Source organism: Canis lupus, chromosome 8, assembly GCF_011100685.1.
Source record: "Canis lupus familiaris isolate Mischka breed German Shepherd chromosome 8, alternate assembly UU_Cfam_GSD_1.0, whole genome shotgun sequence".
Lineage (NCBI taxonomy): Eukaryota > Metazoa > Chordata > Mammalia > Carnivora > Canidae > Canis > Canis lupus.
Window position 1 is genome coordinate 28,430,191 of NC_049229.1, and position 21,846 is coordinate 28,452,036.

Here is a 21,846-nt window from a genome sequence, read left to right on the forward strand (position 1 = left end):
TTGACCTGAGCAAAAGATCTTTCTAGACAAATGTCAGACCAATCTCTCCTAGTTTGAAAATTATTAAAAAAAAAAAAAGAAAAGAAAAGGTTTTATCTATTTAGTCATGAGAGACACTGAGAGAGAGGCAGAGACATAGGCAGGGGGAGAATCAGGCTCCCCATAGGGAGCCTCACGTGGGACTCAATCCCAGGACAACTCTGGGATCACAACCTGAACCAAAGGCAGACACTCAACCATTGACCCAGCCAGGTGCCCCTACTTTGGAAATTCTATCTCTTCCCAGAGGTTTGGCAGTTTCTTTTGGCTTAAGGTATATTGCCAGGTCTATGACAATGATAAACTTCCCATTTCAGGCCTCCATTGCAGCACAGTCTTTGAGGTCCTTTGAAGCAACAAATTAAAGTTAAGTCAACCCTGGGTGGTGCCTTTAATGCAGGCAACTCAACTGAAGGACTTGGCTGAATAATTGATTTCCTTAACACACATGTGACTTTCCACATATAGGCAGTGACCACCTGTCAGTGCTTACTTCTTTGCCTGATGAGAAAAGCATTCTGCAACATCAATTTTAAAATGTGTCTTAATTTCAGAATGTAATGAAGACAGAACTATATCCTACATGCTGTAAATTCTTAGGTTTGATTTTTATCCTTACCAACAGCTGCTTCTCAGAGACGTCAGGATGACTTCCTAGAGTGGGCTCCTACATTTTCAGATGCAAAATCATAGTTTGGTGGCCTTCATTGGGACTGTCTAGGATCATCATTTCTTTACTTCCAGTGTAATTTAGAGAGGTTGCTGGAGAACTGGGTTTCAGTAATGGTCAATCTGAAGAGACCCATACTCTTATCAAATGTAATTCTTTCACTTGTACATCAGATCTCATCACTCTAACCAAGGTCATGCTCCACCACCTGTCCATCCTGAATCATCAGTTTTGGTTCTCTATTTCATCATTTCCATCAGTGTACAAACACAGTATTATTTCTCCATCTTAAATAAAATTTTAATTTTTTTCTCTGAATCACCCACTTCCTCTTCCAGCAACTGCCTCATTTGTTTGCTATGCTTTGTAGAACTTCCTGAAAAAGTTATCTATATTCACTATCTCTAATTTCTCTTTTCCCTTTCTTTTGAAAAATTATTTTTACTCTGGAAATAATCTCAAAGGTACAATAGGATTGCAAATGCAGTACCAAGAACTTTGTCTTCCGGGCAGCTGGGTGGCTCAACCCATTGGGTGTCTGCCTTCAGTTCAGGTCATGAGCCCAGGGTCCCGGCATCAGGCTGTGTCTGGCTCCCTGCTCAGTGGGGAGTCTGCTTCTCCCTCTGCCTCTCTCGCCAGCTTGTGCTCTCAATCTCTCAAATAAATAAATAAAATCTTTTTTAAAAAATAAAGGTTTTTATCTTCCCCTGAACCATTTGAAAATAAGTTGCCTGGCAGCCCGGGTGGCTCAGCGGTTTAGCACCACCTTCAGCCCAGGGCCTGATCCTGGAGACCCAGGATCGAGTCCCACATCGGGCTCCCTGCATGGAGCCTGCTTCTCCCTTTGCCTGTGTCTCTGCCTCTCTCTCTGTTTCTCATGAGTAAATAAATAAAATCTTTAAAAAAAAAAAAAAAGAAAGAAAAGAAAAGAATTTGCCAACAGTTACCCTATCACTACCAAATACTTTAGTGTGTGGTACCTATAAATAAAAACATTCTTCTACATAATCATAATATAGTCATCAGAATTGGGAGGTTAACATTGATATGTTACTGATTTCTAATCCTCAGAGCCCATTTAAGTCATGCAAATCACCCTCGTAGTATCCCTTTTAGCTAAAGGACCCAACTCAGCATGATATGTTACATTTAGTTGTTCTGACCATAGACTTCCTTGGCTTTTGTGACCTTGACACTTTTGAAGATTATGGGCTATCCATTTTGTTGAATAGCACTCAATTTGGATTTGTCTGATATTTCCTTATGATTAAATTCAGGTAACAAAACTGGGACAGTAATACAGAATTGATGGGGTTATTTGTCTCATTACATTTTATCATTGGCATATGATTTCAAATTGTCACTTACTGGTGATGTTAACTTTGACTACTTAATTAAGGTGTTAACTTCCAGTTTCTTCATGTAAAGTTGTTCGTTTGTTTTTCATAGTTAATAAATATTTAGATTTTTGGAGAGAGACCTTGAGGCTGTATTAACTATCCCACTCCTCATTAAACATTCTGTTTTTTAAAGTTTATTTAATTATATTGATATGGACACATGGTTTCCTCTTTTATTCCATGATTTACAATCATATATTTTGATGTTTTAATTGGCACAGACTAAAAAACTAGGTACCGTGTGCTTTTGACATGACTCCATCATTCTATGAGTGCTTCCTTAGTGTCTGGCACAAAAAAGATGATGTAGGGTCCTCTTGTTATTTCCCTGCCCCAACCCTGGAATCACCCTTTTCTCCAAGAGTACTAGTTCCTTTGATATTTTTATTTAGAAATGAAAATCTGGATGCTAGATGTTCTCATTCCTGAAGTGTTTTGAAGTGTTGCTCTTCCAGGTTCCTCTCAGTGGACAGAGTTAGGGAATACTATATACACACACTTTTACATCTGCATTTATTTCTTTATCTTTGTATCTGTGTATACATAACCATGAGTTCATACCAACACTCTCAGGTCCTGCCCTACACCACAGAGTATATTCTGTCTTTCTACTTCCCATATTTATAACTCCCTTCACTGACCATGAGGATCCTTGATCCCCTTGTCTTTATTTGGACAACAATCCTGTAGGGAACTGAGGTCCCATTCCACAACATCTCCTCCCAACGTGGATGCATTCACATCCCCCTCAGGCTCCTATACTCTTCACCTGGCTATTTTCTGTATAGATGCTCTCCTCACCCTCCTCAAGCTCTGACATCCCACCATGGGTTCCTAACCTCCTAACCTATGGAGTCCTTTTAGCTTAGTCCCACCCAATCCCTTATAGGCTGAATTATTCATGAAGAAGGAGGAGGAGGATGCCCCATTTGTTTGTAAACCATGTGAGATTTTCACTCCCACCATTCTCTTGAACCTTCTCTCACCAAGGTTGCTGATGACTGCAGATGGCTAAACCTAACAGTTAATTCTCAGTTTCATCGTACTTGACCTACTGGCAGCATTTGTCATGGTTGATGATTCCTTATTTCCTGAAGCATTTCCCCCAGCATTTGGCTCTCCTCTGTCCCCATTCTCACAGGCTACTGTGTCTAAATTTCCTTATCTGGCTCCCCTTAGGCTCCCCAGCTTCTTACATTGAAGTGTTCCAGGGTTCAGTATTTGTCCCTCTCTTTCCTACCTAAATGTACTTACTCTCTTGAGGATCTTGTTCATTCCCAAGGCTTTACGTACCTTCTATATGGCCTTGATTCCCAAATTTATAGATCTAGTCAGTATCTCTCTCAAACTCCAGCATTGTATATCTCACTAACAGATATTTTAATTTCAAACAAAATTATATTCCTGATCTCACCCCAAAATTCTTCCCTGCAGCTTTCACCAGCTGAAATGAGAACAGTTTCATCCATTTGCTCAATCCAAAAACTTTGATAAGAGTTATCCTTAATAGTTCTTTTGTATTCATACCCTTTCTCTAGTACATCATAAATTCCTGGTGATTCTATATTCAAATACTGTTTATCCTGAATTATACCATTTCACACCACCTCTGAACTACTGCCACCTCTCTCTTAAATTACAGCAATAGTCTCCAGGGCAGTCTCTACTTTGACGCTTGATTCCCACAAAGTACTCACTGTTTTCCACACAGCATTTAGAGTGCTCCTTTACAATGCAAGGCAGTGCCTTCCCTTCATTCTGTAGGTTTTTATCAAAAGATTAAATATCTTCTCAATTAATCCCAACTATTGCAATCTGTTCCCCACGCCCCCTACACATACACATTCTTAATCCCTTTTACCCTGGTCTACTTTTCATTTCCTTATAAAACTTACTACCTTTTGGGGCACCTGGGTGGCTCAGTCGGTTAATATCTGACTCTTGATCTCCACTCAGGTCATGATCTCAGAATTGTGAGATTGAGCCCTGTGTTGAGCTCCTTGCTGGGCGTGGAGCCTGTTTGAGATTCTCTCTCCCTCTCTGCCCCTCCCACCCCCTCTCTTCCTCTCTGAATTTACTAATTAATTAAAACTTACTAACTTCTAACATTCTCTAACAATTATGCTTTCTTTTCTGTTCTCTCCATTCTCCCATTTAAATACTATATAGGCAATTTGATTATACTGTACATTGATATAGTTTGATTCATGTTTCTTCATTTGGGGTTTGCTGAGTTACTTGAATCTCTAGGTTTGTTTGCATCAACTATTATGTCTTTTTCAGCCACTGTCTTCAGATATTGTTCCTTCTGCACCCACAGTTATATGTGTATAATTTTCTTTCTGTCCTTCAGAGACCCCAATTATATGTGTATTCAGGTCCTTATGTTATCTTCTAGCTAGGTGCTCTGTTCATATTTTTTCTGTCTATTTTCTCTATACTTCATTTTGGAGAGTTCCTATTATTGTCGTCAAGTTCACTCATCTTTTCTTCTGCAGTGTCTAAGTCTGCTGCTAATTCTATCCAATGTATTATTTATCTCCGGAGATTTTTTTTTTTTTTTTTATTTATGATAGTCAGAGAGAGAGAGAGAAGTAGAGACATAGGCAGAGGGAGAAGCAGGCTCCATGCACCGGGAGCCTGACGTGGGACTCGATCCCGGGTCTCCAGGATCGTGCCCTGGGCCAAAGGCAGGCGCCAAACCGCTGCGCCACCCAGGGATCCCCCTATCTCTGGAGATTTGATTTGAGTCTTTTAAATATCTTTCCTTTTTTCTTTCCTCTTTTTATCATGTTTTGCTTTTTTTTTTTTTTTTTTTTTTTTACCTTTTTGATGTTATGGGCACTGTTTACAAAAGCTATCGTATGTATGTATGTATGTATGTATGTATTTTACAAAAGCTATCTTAACAATACCCTTATCAATTTTATTATCCTGTGTCACTTCTGGGTCTTCTTTGTATTAATTTTTCTCCTTATATGGGAGAGATTTTTTCCTACTTAATTATATGCCTGATTTTTTTATTGGATTCTAGACATTGTGGCATACTGAAATTTTTTGTGTTCCTTTTAATATTCTGGGGTTTTGTTTTATGGTACAGTTAAGTTACTTGGAAACATTTGATCTAATCAAGGCTTACTACTAAACATTGGTAATCCATATCAGCCTTTAAGCTAGGCCAGTTTGATACTACACTTAAAGCACTACCCTTTCTAGGACTCTACTCAACCCCTCAGTGTTATGAGATGTTTTTACTTCATCAAGGCAGGTACAAACTATTCTAGCCCTGTGTGATCGCCAGAGATTGTTTTATTTGATCCTTTCTGATTTTTTTTTTTTTTTTTTTTTGCAAAGCCTCAAGCAGGTTCTCTCACATATGGTGCTAATCAGTATTCAGCTAAAGACTCAAAAGAAATCCTTCGGAGGCCTCCAGAGCTCACACGTTCTTTCTCTCTTCCTCTCTTTTTGTGTCTGTGTAGCTCTTTCTTCTCTATTTACTCTCCCCTCAACTCAAAGAGTTTCCTTAATTCTGTTTTGGTGATCCCTCCCTGTGCCATGGCCTAAAAACCCTTTTTATACAGTAAGCTGGGACAATCATGCGGCTTATGTTATCTCCCTTCTCTCACTGATCACTGTCTTGTGCTGCCTGTTGCCTAACCTTTAAAAACTACTTGTTCCTATATTTTCCCAGTGTAATTGGTGTATTTTTTTCATTATAGTCTGAATTTAAAAGTCTAGAAAATTACATAAGTTCCACAAGAACAGAAATCTTTGGGTATTTTGTTCCTTTATTATTCCAAGTATCCAGACCTATGCCTGGCTTATTAGGTACTCAGTAAATATTAGTTGAACAGAATATTTGTTGAATAAGATTATCTTTGAGAACTTCTTCAGCGGTTATCTGTCTATCACATGTCTGGCATTGATCATACAGTGGTAGATAAAGCAGATATAGTTTCTGCCTTCATAGACTATACTGCCTAAAGTGAAAGACAAATATCAAACAGCAAATAAACAATGGTTGTCATTATAAATTGTGAGAAATGCTTTCCTATAAAGGAAAAGAATGGGATGAAAGAACATAATGAGGAAAGTCATTATTGGATGAAGTGGTCATTAAAGACTCTGCAAAGAGGCAGTATTTCAGCTGACTCCTAAAGGAAGAGAAGAAGGAGTCAGGCTGTTGAGAAAATAGGGAAAAGAATGTTCCAGGGAATTGTATGTGTGAAGCTCTGAGACAGAAAAGAGTTTGGAGCTTCTATAACATTAGCGGAGGCGTGTGTGAGGAGGGAAGAATGCCACACATGAAATTGGAAAGATAGGCAGGCCCAAAGCGTGCAAGACCCACGGGCTGTTTTAAGATGTTTTGGTTCTCTATGAAGTACAATGGGAAACTATTAGAGGTTTTGAGTAAGAGAGTGGTATGAGCCAATTTATATTTTTAAATTAACTTTCTAGCTGCAATATGGAAAATACTACTCTTGGCACGGTAGTCAAAGCAGGGAATTCGTTTACAACTGAGATTCTTAAACTTTTTTTCTGCCCTAGACCTGTTTGGCAGCCTACTGAAGCATATGGTCTCCTTCTCAGAGTAATGTTTTTGATTATAAAGGAAACTAATCATATGGGAATACAATTTATCAGAATATTTTTTAGAAAAACATTTGTGATAGAGTTATATATGTACTCCTTTATTAACTGTATAAGATCTTATAGTGGGTCTGTAATTATAAAGTAGGTGAACATAAATGAAATGTTGAGATATTTGTAATAACTTTTAATGTGATGGGAAATATCTGATTTCTATAGCTAATCAAGTCAGAGGGACTGCTAATGTTAGTGTTGTGTATTGTCTACATCTGGGAATGTAATGGACAGAGATGCTTGACGTTAGTGAAGATAGAGATGTAATTTTTATCATCAATGTTCATAAACCACCCCCTTGAATTCTATCTGTTGACTCTGTGTTAGTCCATTTGAGCTGCTATAACAGAATACCATAGACTGGGTGCTTTTTAAACTACAGACATTTTTTCTCACAGTTCTGGAGACTGAGAAGTCCACAATCAAGGCACTGGCAGATTCCATGTGTAATGAGAGTATGCTTCCTGATTAGTAGATGGCTGACTTCATACTATGTTCTCACATGGCAGAAGGGGCGAGGGAGCTCTGTGATCTCTCTTATACTCTCTTATGGCACTAATTCCATTCATGAGAAACTCCAAATTCCATCACATTGGGACTTAAGTTTCAACATATACATTTTGGAGGGCACAGACATTAATTTTTTAGCAGACTCCTTTGGAAACCCAAATTAATCACTTTTTATTTAATGAGTTATTTCTGTAAACATGGAGCAAGAAGATGGAGGCTTAAACTTGGGTAGTCACAACAGCCATGACAATAAGGAGACAAATTTGAGATATTTTTGGAGGAATAATCAACAGGACATAAAAGAGAGAGATTGCCTAGAGTTACTGGGGAAACCTTAATGGAAGTAGGCCTAGGGCTATATAATGTAAAAGGCACTGTGTGCAAAATGTTATAGTAGAGATAGTCAGAAAGAGACTTGCCAGGCAGACTACTGCTTGACTCGTTTAAGGTAGGGGACAAGGATGACACTATGGGTTAGAAAGGAAGAGTAGCCATAGGATTAAGTCAGGAACACTAAGACTCACTGCTCAGCCACTTGTGAGCTATGAGACCTATGGTAAACACCTTCCTAATGAAGCCTCAAGTTCACATATTTAAGATGAGAATAATAGCTTGTGACCCATAATATTGTTGTAAGGATTAAATAAGATACTGTATGTACAGTGGTTAGCACAGTTCTGACATGTGGCAAGGGCAGATAAATATTAGTAATTATTCTCATTACTGCTAGGATTCTGACAATGTGTTGGACTCTCACACAGAATTGCAATCTAGTTAAGGAAACAAGATAAAAGTCATACAATATTTTGAGAAAGAAACCATTCAGAATCAAGTGTTCAAATATAAGATATAAGCAACTCTTAAGCTATTAATTTTGCCCAATATAGCACTTACTGTATCATAAAAAGATTTTGAACATTTCTGCCACATACAGGCATACCTTGTTTTATTTTGCTTTGCTTTATTGCATTTCTTAGCTACTGCGGTTTCTACAAATTGAAGGGTTTTTGGCAACCCTGCATTGAGCAAGTCTATTTGTGTCATTTTTCCCATAGCATTTCCTCACTTGGTGACTCTATGTCACATTTTGGTAATCCTTGCAATATTTTACACTTTTTCATTATTTGTTTTGGTGATCTGTGACTAGTGATTGTGACTTGCTGAAAGCTTAGATGATGGTTAGCATTTTTAATTATGAAGTATTTTTTAATTAAAGCATATACATTGTTTTCTTAGGTATAATGCTATCGTACACTTAATAGACTACAGTATAGTGTAAACATAACTTGTATATGCCCTGGGGAACCAAAAAATTCATTTGACTCATTTTATTGTGGTATTCACTTTAATGCAGTGGTCTGGAACTGAACCTGCAATATTTCTAAGGTAGGGCTGTGTTTGTGTGAGCATTGCAGAAGAGTAGGGATGGTGCTGGATTTCTGCTTAATAAGTGAATTTTAGATATTACTGTTGCCTAGTCTTTGCTGCTTACAGCTGAGCTCCTGTTTGGGATAATAATTACTATGGCTCAAACAAGTAAAAGGCACACACATAAAAAAAAAAAAAGTAATTGAGATTCAGTCTGAAAGTCTGTCCTTTGCTTTCATTTGGAGGAGCTAAGACAAGAACAGGCTGTTTCCTTTCATTCTATCATAGTAGCATTTCATAAAGATGCACAAAGAATTTCAAATTCAACCTTTAGAACTAGCCCTGCATTTGAGTAGCTCATATGTAGATAACTGTGGCTTACTGGCAAAACATTAGGGTTCAGTTTTTTTTTCCTGCCATGTACTTTGCTGTATGACATTCAACAATTCAAGCAATCTGTTGAGCCTTAATTTTCACCTATGAAAGGAATTTAACAATTCCAACCTCAGGATTATTGTGTAGATCAAAAGAGAAAACTCAATGTCTGAAACATAATAGGAGCAAAATAAAAATATTTTTACAAGCAATATAATGTCAATTAAAGAGCAACACTTTAAGCCAAAAGCTGTAGCAACAGACAAAGTCATTATATAATGTTAAAGGGGTCAGTTCATCAAGAGGATATAGCCATCATAAATAAATATACATGAACACAAGAATACCTAAATATATTAAGCAAATATCACCAGACCTGACAAGAGAAATAGACAGCAATGAAATAATGGTAGGGAATAGCCCACTTTTAACAATGGATAGATCACCCAGACAGAATATTTATAAGGAAACATTGTACTTGAACATATATTAAAACAAATGGATCTAAAAGACATATACAGACCATTCCATCCAATAGCAGCAGAATACACATTTTTCTCAAATATACACATTAAGTTCTCCAGGGTAGGACAAATAATAGGCCACAAAATAAGTCTTCACTAATTTAAGAAGACTGAAATTTTACCAAGAATCTTTTCCAACCACAGTGGTATGAAACTACAAATCAATAACAGGAGGAAAATTGGATAATTCACACATATATGGAAATTAAACAGCACATTCCTGAACAGCAAACCAATAGATCAAGAGGAAATTAGAAGGCAAATAAAAAAATACCTGGAGACAAAAAAGTGGAAACACAACATCCCTAAACTTATGAGAAACAGCAAAAGCAGTTCCAAGAGGGAAGTTTATAGCAATAGTCACCAGCATTAAAAAATAAATAATTAAAGATCCTAAATAACCTAACTTTAAACCTCAGGAACTTAAAAAAGAACAAATTGGAACACCTGGGTGGCTCAGTGTTTGAGCATCTGCCTTTGGCCCGGGGCGTGATCCTGGAGTCCCGGGATCAAGTCCCATGTCAGGCTCCCTGCATGGAGACTGCTTCTCCTTCTGCCTGTGTCTCTACCTGTGTCTCTGCCTCTCTCTCTCTGTGTCCTTCATGAATAAATAAATAAACTATGAAAGAAGGAAGGAAGGAAGGAAGGAAGGAAGGAAGGAAGGAAGGAAGGAAGGAAGGAAGGAAGGAAAATTGAGCCTGAAGTTAGCAGTTACATAAAGAAATAAAGATAAGAGCAGAAATAAATGAAATAGATATCAGAAAAATAATAGAATAGATCAATGAAACTAAGAGCTGATTTTTGAAAAGATGAACAAAACTGACAAATCTTTAGCTAGGCTGAGGGGAAAAAAAGAAAACTCAAAATAAAAAATGAAAAAGACATTACAGTTGATACCACAGAAGCACAAAGGATCATGAGACTACTGTGAAAAATGATATGCCAATAAATTGGATAACAACCTAGAAGAAATGGATAAATTCCTAGAAGCATAACACCTTCCAAGACTAGGTCATAAAGACATAGAAAATCTGAACAGACCAATAAAAAGTTAAGGGATTGAATCAGTAATCAAAACCTCCAAACAAGGAAAAGCCCAAGACCAGATGGTTTCCCTGGTGAAATCTACCAGATATTTTAAAAAGAATGTATGCTAATCCTTCTTAAACTCTTCCAAAATTGAAGAGGAGGGAATACTCCCAAAGGAATTATAAAACGCCAGAATTACCCTGATATCAAAGCCAGATAAAGATGCTACAAGATAAGAAAACTATAGGCCAATATCCCTAGTGAATAGATGCAAAAAATCTCCACAAAATATTGGCAAGCCAAATTCAACAGTTCATTTAAAGTATCATACACTACAGTTAAGTGGGATTTATCCCTGGGAGGCAAAGATGGTGCAACAAATCAACAAAATGTAACATATCACATTAATAGAATGAAAGATAAAAATCATATGATCATCTCAATAGAGGCGGAACAAGAATTTAACAAAATACAACATTCTTTCATGATAACTCAATAAATTGGGCATAGAAGTAATGTGCCTCAACATAATAAGGCCATATATGGCAAGCCCACAGCTAACATTATCTTCAATGATGAAAAATTGAAAGCTTTTCGTTTAAGATCAGGAACAAGACAAAGGCTCCTACTTTCACCACTCCTATCCAACATAGTACTGAAAGCTCTAGCCAGAGAAGTCAGGTAAGAAATAGAAATAAGAGGTGTCCAAATTAGAAAGGAAGAAGTAAAATTGTCTCTGTTGGAAGATGACATGATCTTATATATAGAAAATTCTAAAGATCCCACACACAAAATAACTTAGAACTAATCAACAAAGTAAGCTAAGCAGTAAAGTAGCAGGATACAAAATCAGCATCAGACATCCATTATGTTTTTAAATAAAAAGAATTAAATAGCAGAAAAAGAAATAAACTCTCATTCATAATAGCACCAAAACAATAAAATACTTATTAATAAATTTACCCAAGAATGTGAAAGGGCTGTACACTGAAAACTAGGACTTTAATGAAAGAAATTGAAGACACAAAAGGAAAAAATAGTCTGTGTTCATAGATTAGAAGAATTAGTATTGTTAAGATGTCCATACTACCCAAAACCGTCTATAGATTCAGTGCAATCCATATTAAAGTTCCAATGGCATCTTTCACAGAAATAGAAAAATAATAATAAAATTCGTATGGAACCACAAAAGAACCTGAATAGCCAAAGCAGTCCTGAGAAGCACAAAAGTGGAAGCATCACACTCCTGATTTCAAACTCTATTACAAAGCTATAGTAATCAAAATAGTATGGCATAAAAAATAGACACAAAAACCAATAGAAAAAAAATAAAGAGCCAAGAAATAAACCCTAGTATATACCATCAATTAATATTTGACAAGAATACTTAATAGGAAAAGATCATCTCTTCAATAAATGGTATTGGAAAAATTGGATAATCATATGCAAAAGGATGAAACTGGATCCATATCTTACACCACCACAAAAATTAACTCAGAATGGATCAAAGGCTTAAATGTGAGACCTGAAACTTCACTCCTAGAAGAAGACATAGGGGATAAGCTCCTTGACATTGGTCTTCGCCATGATTTCTTGAATATGACACCAAAAGTACATGCAACAAAAGCAAAACTAATTAAGAAGGTCTACGTGAGACTAAAAAGGTTCTACACAACAAAAGACAACAAAATGAAAAGGCAACCTATGGAAAAGGAGAAAATACTTGCAAACCATATATATGGTAATGGATTAATATTTAAAATATATAAAGAATTCACACAAGGAAAAAAATCTGATTAAAAATGGGCAGAGGAACTGAGTAGACATTTTTCCAAGAAGTCACATAAATGGCCAACATGTATGTGAAAAGCTGTTCAATATCACCAATTAGGGGAATGCAAATCAAAAACACAATGAGGTATCACTTCACACCTGTTAGAACGGTTATTACCAAAAAAGACAAGTGATAACAAGTGTTGGTGAAGATGCAGAGAAAAGGGAACCCTTATCTGCTGTTGGTGGGAATGTATAATGGTGTAGTCAGTATGGAAAACACTATGGAGGGTCCTCAAAAAATCAAAAGTGGAATTACCATATGATCCAGCAGTTCCAGTTCTGGATATATATTCAAGGGAAATGAAATCAGGATTTCAAAGAGATATCTGTGCCCTCATATTCATTGCAGCTTTATTCACAATAGTCAAGATATGGAAACAACCTAGGTGTCCATCTTTGGGTGAATGGATTAAGAAGCTGTATTATATACATACTAATGGAATATTATTCCACCATGAAAAAGGAAACGTGGCCATTTGTGATATATGATGGACCTTGACAGCACTATGCTAAGTGAGATAAAACAGAGAAAGACACTCACATGTGAAATCTAAAAAATCTGACTCACAGAAACAGAGTAGAATAGTGGTTGCCAGGGGCTGGATGGTGAGGAAAGTGGGGAGATGTTAGTCAAAGGCTATAAACTTCCAGTTATAAGATGAGTAAATTCTGGGGATAGAATGGACAACATGATGACCACAGTTAACAATACTGTATTATACATTTGAAAGTTGCTAAAAGAGCAGATCTTAAATGTTCTCACCACATACATACAAAAGAAAGGTAATTATGAGAGCTGTTAATTAACCTACTGTAGTTATCATTTCACTATATAGTAGTGTATCAAATCATTACAATGTACACCTTAAAGTCACACACACTATTATATATCAATTATATCTCAAAGCTGGAAAAAAGGTAAATAAGAGGTCATTTTAAATGCAAAAAAAAAAGGTGAGACTGACTTTTACGTAACTATATTGTACTGCCTTGAATAGTGCCCCTAAACCTACCTGGAACCTGAGAATGTGATCTTATTTGGAAGTAGAATATTTGTAGATGTCATCAAGTATGAGTCATCGAGCTCATACTGAATTAGGGTGGGCCCTAATCCAATGATTGGTAGGTAGGAAATTTGAAGATAGACAAAGAAGAGAATGCCACGTGAGGACAGAGACATACAGAACAGAAGGCTATGTGAGGATACGGGCAGAGATTGGAGTGATGCATTTATAAGCCAAGGGACACCAAGGATTGCTGGAAACCACCAGGCACTAGCTAAGAAGCATGGAGCAGATTCTCCTTAGGCCTCCAGTGGGAACCTTGATTCTGAACTTCCAGTCTCTAGCACTGACAGGAAATAAATTTCTGTTGTTTTAAGTCACCAGTTTGTGGCAATTTGTTAAGGCAGACTGAAGAAACCAATACACATCTAATAATACCTATATCTCTTTGTATCAATCAGGGTAGATGAGGTTTTGTCGTAGTAACAAAAGGTCCTCTCGTCCCATTCTTAGGGGCTTACAACAACAAAGATATACTTCTTATTCCCACCACATGTCCTTTACAGATCAGCTGCCACACCACACCATGTCACTTTGATCATGGACCCTGGCAGATGCAGCAGCCTCTATTCAGAATATTGCCTCTGTCTGGCCTGTGATGAAAGGAACAGAGAGTCCAAAAATTCAAAGACTTATGGGATTAGAAGATGAAAGCAGTAAACTATAAAATTGAAAGGCCTTTAAGTGACAAAGCTGTAATCAACTCAGCCATAAGGCAAGGCACAAATCAAGGATATGGCCACTATGCCTTTTGTTAAAACCTCTGAATCAATTAAGGTGATTCTCAGCAAATAATTTCAGCTGGAAAAATTGGCAGAGAGAAGAGCATGGCAAACTATGTATTGGTTCTTGATACTTCTGCCCCAAAGTGACCCATATCATTTCTCTCATACCTCATTGGCCAGAGCAACTCTGATGTCATTGTGTGGGTATGTATAATCCACCTGTAGGGTGGGGCAGTGAATTTTTTTTAGCAATAATATAATCAATCCTGCTCTCACAGAGGATTATCCTTTCAGTGGTCACTTTAAAAGACTATCATAGTAGTACAGTGATGTTAAAAAATCTTTTGGAATGATCTCCAGTGCAAGTATATTATGTCAGGTAAGAAACAGACTCCTAAACTCCATTTAGGGTTTTTGAGCCCAAATGACATTCCTCAGGTAGATCACCCACCTAGTTCCCAGATGTGGTCATAATTGACCTTTAGTTTATTTTCCCAAATTAAGTCCACCCTCAAGTAGTGAAAATTTGCCATTGTCAAGGCTGGTTGAAAGAAGGTATTCCAGACAATTCTCAAGAAGAAGCTACAGAAATGTGAGAAACTGCATTAGTGAAATCACTGACCAACCTCACAATGGGATTCCCTAAGGGATACAGTATTGGATTGAAGTAATATATTTATCAGATGTATAATAAATTATATATAATGATATATATGTATATATTGTAATATATGAAAATACATGAAGTTATGTATTTTATATATGTGCGTTTTTTGTTTTATATATAACACATATATATTCTAACGTGTTGGTTTAAAAAGGAAATCAGGGGCACCTGGTGGCTCCAGGGTGTTAAGTGTCTGCCTTCAGCTCAGTTGGTGATCCCAGAGTCCTGGGATTAAGCCCCACATGGAGCTCCCTACTCAGCAGGAGTCTGCTTCTCCCTCTCCCTATTTTCCTGCTTGTGTGCGCGCTCTCGTGTGCTCTCTCTCTCTTTCTCTCTCTCTCTCTCTCTCTCATAGATAGATAAATAAAATCTTTTAATAAATAAAAATAAAAAGTTAACCAACATGGCTTCATGCATCCTAACAATTCCAGAAGCAAGGAGGTACAACTATGGAATAGTAATCATGGCTAGGCCATGTGGAAAGCCTACTATGTGCCAGGCACTAAGCCATTTGCCTGGATGATCTCATTTAACCCTTGCAGCCAGGGCTGGGAGTAACTAGAATGAGGTGAGTAAGGAGGCACAAAATTTAAGTAGAAACCCCCCCCCCCCTTACCAGGGCTATACCAATGCCAGGTTGATCCTCACAAGACCCGAACAGTGAGCAGCACTCCATTCTGTTTGTGCCTCACTCACCTCGCCCAAGTCCCGGACCTGCTGGAGACAACCCCATGAGATCGAGATCACCAAACTCCTTCTTTGCAGACGAGCAAATGGGGGCCCTAAGGAGGTTGAGGGCGCAGCCTCATTTTCCCGTGAGCTAGTGATGCGTGCCCCTGGGAGTTGAGCCGAAGTCCTGGGGGAGGGGGGCGTGTAGGTAGACTTGGAAGTCCGGGCCCTGGCTGCATGCACCTGCGTGGATGCTTCCGCAAATGCTCCTCTAAAGGTCCCGTTGTTCTTGTCCTCCTCTCCAGGTATCCAAGGCGGCTGCAGACTTGATGGCCTACTGCGAGGCACATGCCAAGGAAGACCCCCTGCTGACCCCCGTCCCGGCCTCAGAAAACCCATTTAGGGAGAAGAAGTTCTTCTGCGCCATCCTTTAAGTCTTCACGAGGAGCCTGAAGAGCCTCAGGGCTCCTGGGACACTGATGTCGAGTTTTTAGCAAAGTGGGCGCCTTTCTAGTCCACAGCATTTAAAGAGAGGGAGGAGAACCATCCTGGAAACTCCAGGCTATGCATGTTTAAAGAACTGGTCCCCTTGATGACAATGAAAGCCAAACCACATCCCGAGTTAAGAGATCTGATCACTGCAGAACCGCCTGGAGGAGGGGAATATGTAAAGATAAAATCCGCCTCATTTCTTTTCTGCTATCCCTCCCCAAACCTTATGTTTCTGCTTCATATTTAAAAAATAAAAATAAAACAGACAGCTGTACTGAGCTCAGATATGTATGACCTTCTTGGAATGAATATTGCCTTTAGAATACCCTTTGATAAGCTGAATTGTCCAGTGTAGCCGCAGTTTGGTTTAATGGCATTGATGTTTAGTCTTTGTGCCTTTTTCTTTTGTTCTTCTCTCATCCCTCTCCTTCCACCCCTTCCCATTAGAGTAGTACAGAGATAAGACTGGATTTGTCTATAAGACTGAACTCCAAGGATGAGCACCCAAATATTTAGGGAGATGTTCCCCGTGGTTGACCCTCATGGTAATAACAAAAAAATGCCAGTTGTCTGTGTTCTCCTATCACACTTCTTAACATTTGTACATGATAGCTTTGATTCTGCAAGTAAAAGTAAATCATGTGTTGTGACTGGTGCTTTCATATATTTGTGACAATTTTTGAGTAATACTGCATGAAAATGTCCCTATGTTACATCCATTCAGAAGGTTTGTGGTTTTAACTAAAGTTTGGAACCAAAATGAGAGAGAAAAGAAGCTAAAAAAGAAAAAAAACTCAGTGTCTTGAAAACTGAGATTACCTCAGAGCCTTAGCCATGCCCAGAATACCTCTGAGTTCACAGTGACGTAGACACCTCTTCCATGCATTTTCCAGAATCTGAAGCATTTTGGTTGTATCCAGGATCCAGAGCAGTCCCAGAAACAGCAAGCAGGAGAAGGGAAGAATTCACCATCAGTTGGGAGGCATTCTTGTCATAGTGTAAGAGCAAATCTCATCTTTCCCTGAATCGTGGAAATTCTAGATTGAAAGAACACGTTCTATTTGTTCAAGTACCTGGAGAAATAAATCAATGGCTCCAGAGAAGACCCATTCTCAGAATCCTGGCTGTTCACCTGCCAGGGAGAGGGGCAGATATGACCCCCTTTCACCCCAAAGCCAGCAACACCAGAAGGGGTTCTGGCTCTTTTTGCCTCTGAGATGGTCTTCGCTTTTCACTCACAAAATTTTTCAATAGAACCATTTCTAGTTTTGTTCTCCATCTTGTTTGTTAGAGTCTCTCAGTCTTTATTTACAACTTGCTTGCAGCTAGAGCTCTCTCTCCCCAAGAGATAATATTGAAAGTGATTTTTCATTACAGCTCTAGCCTTCTTCAGTAATGGAAGGTCCTGGAAACCTGTGTCACTTTTTTCTGTGCCATTCTTAGGCAAAAGAGGACTGCTCTTACAACTCACTGTTAACTTTAAAATTGCAAAAGACCATTTCCAAATTCTATTTTTCCAAATTCTATTTTCTTTTCATTCTCTTCTGTTTAAAAAAAAAAAAGATGGAAAGGAAGAAAAAGAGAAGATATAAAAGCTTAATATGCCAAGGACAGATTTTGAAGGGGTTAGTAAATATTTTCGTTAGCTCCTTTTATGGGCATGATGGTAAAAGAATAAATACATCCAATTAAAGCTCACACCTAGGGCAGGGAACAAAGGAATGCTGAGATGCTTGCAAAATGTATGAATGTACTTCTATAACCAGATACTTCTGTTCAAACCTTGGGATGTTGTAATAGTCGGTGAGACACTAATGAAGATTTAGTAGGAAGACCTTGGCAGAGTATTTATTAAACTATATGCCGTATTGTACCATTAGCTTAGTAATACTGTGGAATCAGCTAAAACTGTATCACATTTTTAAAATTAGCCAAAACATGAATTGAATATGTGGTCACATAAAAAAAAAAAAACCAAACCTTGAATAAAGCACCTTTTGATGGTGATTAAGGCGTCATTGTAAGGATTTTCATAATCCACACCATTTATTTTCCTTAGAGGGATGTTTTATATCTTTATGTAAATCTAGATCTTTGGAGCAATTAAAATGGAATTAAAACTTGAAGGAAGCACCGTAATAATATGGCTCTGGTAATTAAAAGTTAAGGAAGTTCCAAACTGCATGTGACCTTGTTTACAAAAGAAGAGAAAAAGCAGAAAATACACAGCCCCTCTGAATTTAAGTTTAAGGAAAATGTTTCAGCTTTTTCATATTCATGTCCTGTAGTATGGTATTATAATTCCAGAGTGTCTATATGAGTTTTTGCTTATTGGTATTTTTACTTGTTAAGGGGGAAAGAAATCTTTTGATGACTTATACCTCTAAAGAGCTTTAATTCTGTATAGAAAGAGCTGTTAGAAATCCAACAATCATTTCCACCAGCATAACTTTATCTAATAGAAAATTTTAACTTAATTATTCAAGGCCCTAATTTCTGTGTATAATGTATTGGATAGTAATGAAAATCTGCCATGCAGTTAAACTATAACAATAACCCTCATGTTAGGAAAAAAAATCTTGCACATCTGCAATATTAACTCTGATTTCTTTTTTCTTTTTTTTTTCAGTTTCAAATCAAGTATTATTTCATTTAAATTAGAAATTGCAAAATAGTACTATGACCTGAGACTAATTTTGATAATAATATTTGAAAGAGATTGCTTACCAAGGAAAAATTAAAAACCATTTCTCCACATGCTCCTATTCACAAATGGGATTTGGGGAAATTAAGCATGTTGTCTTAGATTTTTGTAGTTTTTTTTTTAATATTTGCTTCAAGCTGCTTCTGGCAATGGTAAATTATTACGTATCATTAATGTTTTCCCAACCCAAGGATTGTTCACATTTTTCCTATACAATATCTATGGAGTGTGTCTTTCAAAGAGAGGAAAATACAGAAATGTGAAAGCGGGAAAAGCTGAATGTGATGTGCACATTTTCATCCCATACAATGTATTTGTTTTAATAAATGGAATTTTCAAATTCATTTCATATGCAGTCAATTTCATTGCAAGGGCCTATAGGGGCACGTCACCCATTGATTTCATGGTTAACATGAGAAGGATGATGACATAACAGGATGGGTGGGGAAATAGGAACCCATTGATTTTCCTTAGAATTTTGTTAATAGAAGTGCCCTAAGGAAGGAAAGACTCACAGGAAACTTTAAAAGCCTTTCTCCCTGGGGCTCTACATCTCAGAGACCCATGCCTGAGGACAGAGAAAGGTGAGGGGGAAGAGCCCAGGGCTCCAGCAGACTGGACGATGAGGACAGATGAGCTCTGATCATGCTCGAACATGCTGTGAGTGTGCCACACTAGGATTTTTCCTTCACCAAAATTTAATTAATTAATTAATTAAAAGAACACAGAGAATGCTGTTCTCCATAAGTTGTTCACGATTGAAAAGGAGTACTGGAGAAGATGAAATGCTTAGAATTCTGGATTCAGCAGCTCCTCAGAGGTATCCTTAGTCAACAAAACCTTTATGTCCCGCAAATTATGCCAGTGAGGACTAGACTCTGTTAGTCAAGAAAGTGCTGTCTCTCCCAGGGTTGTGTCAGTGACAGCAGCATCACAGCAGTGACAGCCCCTGATAAAGGGGCCACTAGGAGTTGGTGCGCTTGTACACTTAAGAGCACTGTTTCTCAGACAATGGTTCCTCAATCATCTGCTTCAGAATCACCTATTAAAAAGGCAGATAAGGGGTCCCAACCAACTCAGAATTTCTGGCGGTGGCACTTAAATACAGGCACTCCACTGCATGCGATAGTCTGAGGACCGCTGACCGCTTACTTATGACAGGTAGCTTTTCATACCGCCTAAGACCAATCGTGTGTATGCTCACTCTTATTCCCACAGCCATGGGAAGTGCCTGACCAGGAGTAGACCTATAACCTGTGGGTGAAAATCTAGATGGATCCTACACATGAGACACGGTGAGTAGGAAGCTGGTGGGCTCTAACTCTGCTCCTGTTTTCTTTGAGCCCATGTGAAAGGATTGCCTCCAGCTCTGGTTCTTTAATAAGCTGGTCACATTTTAGACAGTACTCACAATGACGTGGGAATTGGAGCTGGGTCAGCTCCAATCCACAAATTGCAAATAATTTGCCAAGGGAAATCCCTTTCCCTTCGGTTCTGCCCCAAATCTACATTTTCTTCTATTTAGAACCAGGAGACTCAGGCAGGATTTATTTTTAATGAAAGGGTCATGGGCTCCCGGGCCTTTCCTCGGTAAGAGCTCCTACTGTTTCTCCATGTCCTGGGGGTGGGGATGCACCTCCGTCCTAAGGTGACTGAAAGACGGTGTGCCTGGTGGCTTCACACAGGACCCATGCAAGAGGCCATCTAGTGTGCGCTAGAGAATCAGAACCAGCCCCCAGAGTTCCCACATGACCTCGGGCAAGTCCTTGAACTTCTCCAACGCTATAAAATGGGGACAAGAATACCTGCTTCATTTGCTTCACTAAGTTTTCAAAACCAAATGAAAGAGAAGGTACAGAGGCATCATGAAGGAAGAGGTGATAAAGAATCATTAGACACTGCTTGCACAACTTTTGAAGGGAAGAAAAATCTAGATAGTGCCTTTTCTCATTGCTTGACCTACCTCCTGTCCTCTTGGCCCTCACATCCCTCCCCCCTCGCCCCCGCCAGTTCAGACCCTCGGTACCACACATCTCAATCCCTGCCGTGTCTACTGGTGTGACCACTCCAGCTCATCTCCCATTTTGAGCCATCCCGCTTACCCTGGATATTCATTAAGCAGGATGTCTTTGGTTGCAAGTGGCAGGAACCTAAATGAAACTGGCTAAGAACTGAAGAGCTCAGAAATATGTCCCACTTCAGGCTCAGCTGGATCCAGATGCTGAGATGATGTCATCAGATGTCTTTCATGTTCTTTGGTCCTGCTTTCCCCTACACTGGTTTAAGACTCAGACAGACTCTCCCCAGCAGCATCAGTATAGTGTCAGCAGTTGCAGACTTCCTCTCACCAGTTTAGTAATCACAGAAGAAAGATAATAACAGCTCCAGCACAAGTCCCCGGCTGTATCCCTGCAACACTTCCTGAGACTCTCCTCGGCTGGATCTGGTTTGAGATCCCAGCCATCCCTGAACCTGGGCATGGAGGTGGGGTCACTGTACCCCAGGGACAGAACAGCGAATCTAAGGAAATTGAAGTACTGCCACTCAAGGAAGAGAGATTGAAGGTTAAAGGCAAAAACAACTGATGCCAATCCCATCTTGCCAGACTCACAGAGGCATCCTCCAGTTTCAGCATACTCAGACATGCAGGGTGCACTGCCTTGTGTGCTCTTACCAACCCAGTAGAGCCACACTCTGGCGCCTGGGGAGTCAAGCCCCACCCTACTAATTTCACCTTGTTTCCTAAACTTTCTTGTGGTTGATCCTGTCTCCCATAAATGTAATATTTTCAATCCTACCTCCATGTCTTTGTTTAGGATATTACTGCCCTGGAATCCATTACTCCTCAAACAAGTATATCTTGCTCATTTTTCAAACCTAGTCTGAATTCCATATTGACAGTGAATGACTTCAGGAATACTTATCTCTTTCCTCTCAACTCCTATTGCTCTTGTCATCAGTCTCAAATAATTTAGCATTTCACTGCATTTGAGACATTGTGCTGGGATAGACACTACCTCTCTGCCTTCATGGACTTTGTGGTTTAGTGGAAGAAGGAGACCAGAAAATAGTCAATTACCAATCTGAATGAGAAGTTGTAAAGTACAAAACACTGTAGGGATGAGGAAAG

General features: G+C 38.6%; 1 protein-coding gene across 3 annotated transcripts in view; it reads left to right on the forward strand.

Annotated features, from left to right (window-relative positions):
- Positions 1 to 19,060, forward strand: part of GNG2 (G protein subunit gamma 2) — a 113,587-nt gene extending 94,527 nt beyond the window's left edge. For all 3 annotated transcript variants that reach the window (XM_038544710.1, XM_038544709.1, XM_038544711.1), the window contains exon 4: positions 15,826 to 19,060. In XM_038544710.1, the coding sequence (XP_038400638.1) occupies positions 15,826 to 15,954 (129 nt within the window). In that variant the 3' untranslated portion in view covers positions 15,955 to 19,060. The remainder of the gene's footprint in view (positions 1 to 15,825) is intronic.
- Positions 19,061 to 21,846: the final 2,786 nt, after the last annotated feature.